The 10,240-nt window shown below is 45.0% G+C and overlaps 1 protein-coding gene across 2 annotated transcripts in view; it reads left to right on the plus strand.

Moving 5' to 3' along the window:
- LGR5 (leucine rich repeat containing G protein-coupled receptor 5) overlaps positions 1-3,985 on the plus strand; it is a 273,312-nt gene extending 269,327 nt beyond the window's left edge. For both annotated transcript variants that reach the window (XM_075344890.1, XM_075344891.1), the window contains exon 18: positions 114-3,985. In XM_075344890.1, the coding sequence (XP_075201005.1) occupies positions 114-1,192 (1,079 nt within the window). In that variant the 3' untranslated portion in view covers positions 1,193-3,985. The remainder of the gene's footprint in view (positions 1-113) is intronic.
- Positions 3,986-10,240: the final 6,255 nt, after the last annotated feature.

Below are 10,240 nucleotides of genomic sequence, written 5' to 3' on the forward strand. Positions count from 1 at the left end.
AGCTCTTGGTTGGTGATATGGACAAATTTAATTACTATTTTAAAATTAATAAAAGTTATATTTTAGTTATTTTGCATAAAAAGTAATCTCACATAATTTTGTCTTTACTACAGGACCATTCAAACCTTGTGTTCACCTGTTTGGAAGTTGGCTGATCCGGATCGGAGTGTGGCTGATAGTTCTCCTAGCCTTCATTTGCAATGCTTTGGTGATTGCCACAGTCTTCAAACATCTATCATATATTCCATCCATAAAGCTTCTCATTGGTCTGATGGCCATTATGAACACTTTGATGGGCCTTTCCAGTGGGATCTTGGCTACAGTTGATGTTTTAACCTTTGGAAAATTTGCTCAGTATGGGGCTTGGTGGGAAAATGGAGTTGGTTGTCAGGTAACTGGGTTCATGTCTGTGTTTGCAGCAGAAAACTCCATCTTCCTACTCACTGTGGCAGCACTTGAGCGAGGACTTTCTGCAAAATGTTCTAATAAGTTTGAATCGAAATCTTCTTTTATAAGTGTCAAGTTGTCTATTTGCTTTTGCTTTATTCTGTCGTTGATAATCGCAGTGTCACCACTATTAAGTGGTAATACGTATGGGACCTCTCCATTATGTTTTCCACTGCTGTTTGGTGATCCCTCCTCTATGGGCTTCATGGTTGCTTTAGTCCTCTTGAATTCGCTGTGCTTCCTTATAATGACAGTTGCCTATACCAAACTGTACTGCACATTAGAAAAAGGGGAATTGGAAAATGTGTGGGACTGTTCAATGGTAAAGCATATAGCTTTGCTCCTCTTCACCAACTGCATTCTCTACTGCCCGGTGGCATTCTTGTCTTTCTCCTCACTGTTAAATCTTACATTTATTAGTCCTGAAGTGATTAAATCAATTCTCCTGCTTATTATCCCATTGCCCGCATGCTTAAATCCTCTATTATACATTCTCTTCAATCCACATTTCAAGGAAGACATTAGTGGACTAAAAAGCACAGACATGTTGTGGAATAGATCTCGACAAACTAGCCTGTCCTCCATTAATTCAGAAGATGCTGAAAAACAATCTTGTGATTCCACACAAGCCTTGGTGACCTTTGCAAGCTCCAGCATTTCATATGAATATCCATCCAGCCCTTCATCATACCAAATGACTGAAAACTGTGCATTATCAGCTGCAACATATGTGTCTTGTCACTGACAACATGGCCACATAAACGGTACTAGTTCCTGGTTTCCTTAAGACACAAGCCTTTCCTTATTCACTATTATTGGGAGAATAGTATCAGTTTGTCTTCGCTGCATCCATATGAAACCAATCAGCTTTGCTATTTCTCTTGGATATTGTCTGAAAGATAAGCCTCGGGATTTATCATTAATCTTTTACAGGGTTATCTTGCCTTTCCATCACATCATTTCCTCTAATTAAACCGAAAACTGAATGTGCAGGACTTTGTCAATACAGTCCCAGCTGCCAAGACTTCAGCATTCATAATGCATAAAATATGCTGCAGAGCCGCCTCTCACTTCATATGTATTACATGCAGAGCTTATATAGAATACGCTGGATCCAAAAGGCAATATGTTGGAACACACACACATGATGTTTCCAACAAAGCTGCTGTAACATGTAGAAAAGTTTTTATTATTTTAATTTTACTCATCAACTATCTTTATCTAGAAAGTCTAAAAAACCTTTGAGTGAATGGACCCTAACCCGACCGACATTGACATCTCCACTGACAATCAGCTGCCACCATACAGAGTGTCGGCTGAACCCTGCGATATCGGCGGTGTGGCCATCATTAATGTATATGGAGGAGAGGGGCATAAGGAATATGAAGCTTATATACTCAGAGATGGAAATATCTTTTAAATGTCATCTATCCTGAATAATCATGCAGAATAAGTTTTTAGGTTTCCTAGTTTGGCTCATAAATGTTTTGCTTGCTGTAGGTAGGCATTGCCATAGTTCCATCATGGCTTTACATTTTAACATAATAACGCAGTGAGTTGTGTTAACACCTGGTGACACTTATTGAATGTATTTTTCATTGTTATGAAGCCCTACTTTACCTTGGCTGTTACAAGAAAGTGGGAATTGAGCTTTAATTAACTTTTTAATCATAAGAATACGAAATTTCTGATTTTATCCTTGCTTCCATATCTCATTGAAAGAGTTTATCTCCCTATATTTCATAATATGTTATATTTCTCAGTCAGTATTTGTGTCCAACTGTTTGTGGTCGAATATAGAAAAGAAACTGCATTAATCTTCATCCAGACAGGCATATTTTCCATATTAACCAATACATATTCCAGATCTAACACTCCCATGGATCTACTAAACTATGCCTCCCTCTGTTCCTGCTGAAACCAATGGGATCTATTTGGAAGGATCAGCAAAATATGTGGGACTTACATCTGGAATGCAGACGATATGTGTGTCTGAATGAGATTTATGGTAATTTTACATCTAGAACTCTTTAGCACTTAAAACGACATTGTTACATGTTACATCTACCTGTTCAGTTGACTGTAATATACGTAAAAGCAATCTGTCAGTAGCATTTACCCTCCAAAACGATTTACATGTGCATGTAGCTCTTGGAAAGACTAGTCCGGCAATACCTTTACATGTCCAGTACATTTCTGTTACTGAGAAATAAGCATTTGTACTGGTATTTAAATGAGGGAGTAGAACTAAAGCTTCTGTCACTCCAGCTCTATTCCCTGCCCAGTGCCACTTCCTTCTGTTTAACTGACAAAAGCAGTCAGTCAAGCAGGAGGAGGCAAAAAAAGAGCTGGAGTGACAAAGGCTTCAGATCTATAGTGTCATTTGCATACCAATATAAACACTGATTTCTCAGTAGTGGAGGAAAGGACTGGCTCTATAAAAGTCATTGTTAAACTTGTCTTTGAAAGTTCTTCATGCACATATAAATCGTTTGGAGGGTGAAATTCTTCTGACAAATTCCCTTTAATTGTATATAAAACATGTCTGTTGCTGCATATGGCATACACTTCAATTTCTTGTTTCCGATGAGGAGTGGCAATAATTTACTTAAGTGTTTAAAGCTGAGCATGAAGGCTTTCATTAGCAGCACCCTCTCAATCTGCAGGTCTCCAGTGGTCCTAAAACTGGACAACCCCTTTAAATTATTTACATGCCTGTTAAATATTTTATTAAACAGGAAAGCAGCTATATACCAGCACAAATCCAGCAATCAAAGAGCAATATTTTAGTAAAATTGGACGGATAGTTTGACTCGTTCCACAAAACTTGGAAACTGATAGCTACTCTGAATGTGATCATAGGTTACAGATGTTACAATACAAATCTTTATAGCCAGCATTTTGATATTACTATATAGAAGACTGTAATATTATATGAAATAAAAACCAGATCAGCAATATAATCTGAAGGTGGCCTTGACATCCAGCCCATCCTTCTCCATTCTAAATTCCAGTTAATCTGTTATGGGAATTGTACGATACTGTATATAATGGTACTGGTCCTGGAAACGCTTCAAGCAGTTACAAAGAGAAGGATGCTAGACGAAGGTGACAAAGGTTACTTTATATATGATAGGCCTAAAATCACATGTAGGAAATGGGAAAAACGTATATAGGAAGAACATTGTATAAAACACATATAAATGAACCTAAAGGCTCTCTTATAAATAGACACAAGGTTTTATTTTTATAAGCATGTTTGGAATATTGTGATTAGAAATGTGTAACTTGGAAATGAGAAATACTTAATTTTTATGAGATTTGTAAATATAGAACTGTATTTATTACTTTGGCAAAGATACAATAACATCAAATAGTATAAGTGGAAACCGCTTCAACATGTTTATTCTGCTTGTTGGTTTTATTGAGGTTGTTATCTGTATATACTGTATATAAAAGTCTAGTGTCTGTACATAGGTAATACTTGCTTGCTTTTATATTGGTGTAACAAATATATGTAATTTGTAATAAAAATTTGTGATGAAATAATGAAGATATTCTGATTTCTTGCTAAAATGTGAAGTGAGGTCTAGAAAGATTTGATGTGCGGTATTCTAAATGGAAGAAAATGTAGTATGTGGCATAGAAAGCACAGTTTCAACAAACTTTCAACAGTCAATAGTACAGGGGAATACAATAAACATTATAATATATCGTATCAGCGAAATATGATTTTTTTGTTCTCTATTTTTCCATCTGAGAAGCCATACTGTTGTGATAGATGCAGTATGTGGTTTAGCATTGTGTTGCTGATATGTGCAAGGTCTTCCCTCAAATAAGCATTATCTGGATGGGAGAAAATGTTGTGAAACTTCCATATAATTCTCAGCATTGATAGTGCCTTTCTAGATGTGTAAGCTGCCCATGCCATAGGCCAGTGTTCCCCAACTCCAGTTCTCGTGAGTCAAGAAACAGATCCTGTTTTCAGGATTTCCTTAGTATTGCACAGATAACAATTCATCTGTGCAATACTAAGGAAATCCTGAAAACATGATATGTTATTGGCTCTTGAGTAGAGATGAGCGAACCTTTGGAAGTTCGGTTCGGCAGGTACAGTTGAACCTTAAAAAAGTTCAGTTTGTGACCCTGACTTGATCCAAACCTCAATGGAAGTCAGTAATTGAGTAATTCGTGTCTCCACCCACAGGCAGCCAGCTATAAGAAGAACACTTCTATGAAGAGTGGGCGGGGTTTTCTAATTATTTTTTTTTTGTCTGTGCACGCTGCATCTGATCACGCTGATTTTATCCCAAGTGCAAACTGTTCAAACACAGCAAGCGGCTCGCACAGGGCTGAGCATCAATCTAACGCAAGCACAGCGCTGATCGCTTGACTGGTTTACACTCGTAATTTACTCTTTGGTTTTTTTGGTAGTTTGGGTTTCCAAACCCGAACCTCACATTTGCTCATCTCTACTCTTGAGGACTGGAGTTGGGGAACACTGATGTTGGCAGTAATGCAACTCCATTCTATCAAAGATGCATGCTTTTCAACTTTATGATGATAACAAGCTGGATCGTCCTCATCTTGAGTGTGCGGCACACAACAATTTTACACTAGAAGTCCCAGAGATGGGTCATTTAATATTTCTACCTTTGGAACCCAGAGACAGGTCGAATGACCTGAAGGATTTTAGCTAACATCCTATAATCACCGTCTTTTGTTCTGTAATTAAGGCCATTACTGTCGCACCACAGTAGGTTGTTTTCCATTGAGTTTAGCCATTTAGTTTCTAGTTAGTTCTATTCAGTTTATTGTATTGTCATTTGACCCTCTTTTGGGACTTCAAGGTGGAGCTCAAAATTTCTGGGACTTCTAGTGTTAAACTTTGAATAATCTCACCACAGTACAGTTTTCAATTTTGCCTCATTCCACTTTAAATGAACTTTGGCCCAGAGAAGATGGCAGCTTTTTTGGATTCTTGATATATGGCTTTTTCATCCCGTGATAAAGCCATACAGTGAAACTGTCAGCAGGATTTCACCCTCCACAAAACTATTGTTGTGGTTGTGTAACAACTCACACAAAAAATTGGTAACATACTTAATACTGCTATTGACCTTGCCGGTTCCTGTACAGACTAGACTTTCTGCCTCCGCAGTCTCTAATGGTTCCTGAGTGAGCTGGGATAGCCCTGACCACAGACTAAACTATGGAAGCTTGAACCTCCTCTGCTTGATCGGCCATTAAGCGCTTAACATTACTCCTAAAGAACCAGAGGGCAGAGCAGAGTACACTTTACCTAAAGAAGTAAAGCCTGCTTTACACGTTGCAATTAGTTGTACAATCGCATTTGCGATGTGACACGCCCAGGTTGCATACGGGATCTTATGAGATTGCATGTAGGTCGTTCATTTGCTGTCACACGAGCGTTAGTAGTCTATGTTAAATTGATCAATTTTGTGTGCGATCCTTTAGATCATGTGTTCTGTGACGTATGCATTGGGCACCTTTTTTTTTTTTTTTATTTATTGACTTGACAAGCATGTGTAATGTGTAGGGATGCGTTTTTACTATGTCATCTGCCATTCAGCTCTGCTACATGGCCGCTGACAGCAGACATAGACAGCCATGTAGCAGCGGTGAATGGTAGATGACAGCAGACACAGACAGCCATGTAGCAGCGGTGAATGGCAGATGACAGCAGACACAGACAGAGCCGCACTGTCAGAATGAACTCGGGTGAACTTCACCCGACTTCATTGTCATGCTGCGGCTCTGTATGTGTCGCGTCCTGATTAGCGGTCACCTGTGAAGGACTCACCGGTGACCGCTAATCCCCCGAGTGACTGAAGTGTCCCCCCCTCTCTCATACTCACCGATCCCCGGCGCTGCACGGCATTCACACTGCTGCGGCGGCTTTTACTATTTTGAAAAAGCCGGCCGCCCATTAAACAATCTCGTATTCCCTGCTTTCCCCGCCCACCGGCGCCTATGATTGGTTACAGTGAGACACGCCCCCACGCTGAGTGACAGGTGTCACACTGCACCCAATCACAGCAGCCGGTGGGCGTGTCTATACTGTGTAGTGAAATAAATAATTAAATAATTAAAAAAAATGGCGTGCGGTCCCCCCCAATTTTAATACCAGCCAGATAAAGCCATACGGCTGAAGGCTGGTATTCTCAGAATGGGGAGCTCCACGTTATGGGGAGCCCCCAGCCTAACAATATCAGCCAACAGCCGCCCAGAATTGCCACATACATTTGATGCGACAGTTCTGGGACTGTACCCGGCTCTTCCCGATTTGCCCTGGTGCGTTGGCAAATCGGGGTAATAAGGAGTTATTGGCAGCCCATAACTGCCAATAAGTCCTAGATTAATCATGTCAGGCGTCTATGAGATACCCTCCATGATTAATCTGTAAATTACAGTAAATAAAACACACACACCCGAAAAAATCCTTTATTAGAAATAAAAAACACAAACATATACCCTGGTTAACCACTTTAATCAGCCCCAAAAAGCCCTCCATGTCCGTCGTAATCCAGGATGCTCCAGCGCCGCATCCAGCGCTGCTGCATGGAGGTGACCGGAGCTGCTGAAGACACCGCCGCTCCTGTCACCTCCACACAGCAACTGAAGACAGCCGCGCGATCGGCTGAGCTGTCACTGAGGTTACCCGCTGTCACTGGATCCAGCGGTGGCCGCGGGTAACCTCAGTGACAGCTCAGCTGATCGCGCTACTCACCGCCGCTCCTCTCACCTCCACGCAGCAACTGAGGTGAGTAGCGCGATCAGCTGAGCTGTCACTGAGGTTACCCGCGGCCACCGCTGGATCCAGTGACAGCGGGTAACCTCAGTGACAGCTCAGCTGATCGCGCAGCTGTCTTCATTAGCCGCGTGGAGGTGACCGGAGCGGCTGTGTCTCCTGCAGCTCCGGTCACCTCCATGCAGCAGCGCTGGAAGCGACGCTGGAGCATCCTGGATTACGACGGATATGGAGGGCTTTTTGGGGCTGATTAAAGTGGTTAACCAGGGTATATGTTTGTGTTTTTTATTTCTAATAAAGGATTTTTTCGGGTGTGTGTGTTTATTTACTGTAATTTACAGATTAATCATGGAAGGTGTCTCATAGACGCCTGACATGATTAATCTAGGACTTATTGGCAGCTATGGGCTGCCAATAACTCCTTATTACCCCGATTTGCCACCGCACCAGGGCAAATCGGGAAGAGCCGGGTACAGTCCCAGAACTGTCGCATCTAATGTATGCGGCAATTCTGGGCGGCTGTTGGCTGATATTGTTAGGCTGGGGGGCTCCCCATAACGTGGAGCTCCCCATCCTGAGAATACCAGCCTTCAGCCGTATGGCTTTATCTGTCTGGTTTTAAAATTGGGGGGGACCGCTGTTACGAGGGGGACCCGGGGAAGCGTGCCAAGATGGTATATGGACAGCTTCCGCCGGTCAAGGTCCACTGTGCGGTGTAAGGGACCGCTGCTATGGTGGGAGAAGAGTGAGCGGGTTGCTGCTAGCGATCGTCCGGAATGTCACAGACGATCTGCGTACACCTGTCCGCCCTAACCCGTGAGGGTTGTATGGCACGGGGCTCACAACTCGGTGTACCTGTTGCACGGGGACGCACAGAGGTGCCTACGCACGTGTGCCAGCGGGAGTCACAGGAATATGGCACGAGGGTAGCACAGAGGTGCCCACGCACGTGTGCTTCATAAACCAGATGAGTCCGACAGAGATTCAAGGAGCTCACCTGGGACAGGAACACAGCCTGTTAAATGGAATACTGCCGGAGCAGCAAGGCAGGGGCGAGACCTGCAAAATACAATGACGTCTGCACAGTGGCGTGGCAGCACGCTGCCAGACATCCAAACATAGAAGGACGGTCGCGCGCCGCCATGATGGCAGGAGGGGTTTTTAAGGAGATGTAGCTCCAGCCAAGGGCGGGCGCAAGACGGATGTGACCCAATCATGATCTGTGACGTCCTGGCCCGGCCAGTCAGGATTCAGCACATCACCAGCCTTGTTATCTGGCCGTGTGATACCAGTGAGCGAATCAGAAGACGTCACGTGGGGCACATGCTCAACCTCCTGCCTCTGGGTCATAAAGGCGGGATCTTCGGTTTCACAATGTGCAGAGCTAAGGGAAGTCTTGCTGCTTCCCTGAGCATCTATCCTTTGCACACTGTGCAACCACTCCGACCCTCTGCGATGCCGAGCAGGAGGGCACGTGGCAGGCAAGGGATGGGAGACCACTCCATTCCTTACAAGGAGTAAAACACTAGGTGTCACCCTTCTGCTGCATCTAGGAGGAGGAAACTCCTGCAGTCTCCCAGGCCTTTGGCGCTGCTGAGCAGGAGGGCTCGCAGCAGACAAGGAATGGGGGACCACCTCATTCCTTGCAAGAGGAGAGCCACGAGATGTAACATTACCCCCCCGTCTAGGGCCCCCCCGCCGCCTGTGCTCAAAGGCTGCTACCAAACCCAAAGCGTGGACATGATCCTCCAATTCCCAGGTCCTATGCTTCGGTCCACGACCGACCCACTCCACGAGGAAGTACTTCTTGCCCTGAACGATTTTTGTTTTAACCAACCTCGCTACTTCAGGGTTGTCGGACGAGGAGTCGGCCGTCGGCCACCAATCATGCCTGGCCTCTAGAACTCTGGTCCTTTTGGACCTGAAGAGGCCCACGACCTTGGAGGTATGGTCCCAGGAAAGTACGTCGTTCCGTAACCTAGGGGGAACGAGGGTCTGGCCAGGTGGCACCAGGTCTAGGGGAGTGGGTGACCCGGTGGTCCCGAGGTGTTCTTTACATGACCCTGCCCAGGACGAGATCTCCCCTGTTGTCCAGTTGAGTATCGGAGCATGCCGTTTCAACCAGGGGAGTCCTAGTAGGATCTCATCCGTCCCTTCTGGAAGCACCAGAAAGGACACCTGCTCATGGTGGCCTGGTGGTACATCCATCCTGAGAGGGACGGTGATCTGGGTAATGGGTTTGACAAGTAGGGACCCGTTGACTACCTGGACACTGATTGGTTTAGGCAACAGGACCAGGGGAATAGAGTACCTAGTTGCCAGTGAGGCTGAAATGAAATTGCCGTCAGCGCCAGTGTCTAAGCAAGCCAGGGCAGGGAAGACAGTGGTGCCGAACTGCAACTGGGCGCTGAGGGTTAATTTAGAAGGAGAGGCAGCGTCTAAGGTTCCTCCTCTGATGGAAACCAGACACTGTCTCTTTTCCGATGGTTTTGAACATCGGGTAGCTACATGTCCCCTCTGCCCACAGGCAAAGCAAACGACCGGTGGCCGAGAGCCTGTAGTAGAGGAGACCACCTTGGAGACTTCCATGGGCTCCACAGAGTCATCAACAGAACTGGCTGGAAGACTGGTCTGGTGGGGAAGGCGAGTCAGAGGCTCTGTAGGCCAGGTAGACGTGGGTGCCGAAGAGACCTCGAGCCTCCGCTCCGCGTGGCGGATGTCTATGCGAGAAGCAAGCCGTATCAAGGCCTCTAAGGTGGTCGGCACATCACGCGTGGCCAGCGCGTCTTTGACGAACCCTGCCAGACCCTCCCAGAACACAGGGACAAGGACTTTATCTGGCCAGTCCAGCTCTGCGGCGAGTGTCCTGAACTGCACCGCAAAGTCCCCGACTGAAGTGGACTTTTGCCGAAGGCGTAGGAGTCGCAGCGCGGAGTCGTGGGTGACTTGAGGCCCGAGGAACACCTTTCTCATGGCCTCAAGATAAACTGGAAGGTGATTCACCACCCGATCTCCGCGCTC

Source organism: Anomaloglossus baeobatrachus, chromosome 4 (assembly GCF_048569485.1).
Source record: "Anomaloglossus baeobatrachus isolate aAnoBae1 chromosome 4, aAnoBae1.hap1, whole genome shotgun sequence".
Classification (NCBI taxonomy): domain Eukaryota; kingdom Metazoa; phylum Chordata; class Amphibia; order Anura; family Aromobatidae; genus Anomaloglossus; species Anomaloglossus baeobatrachus.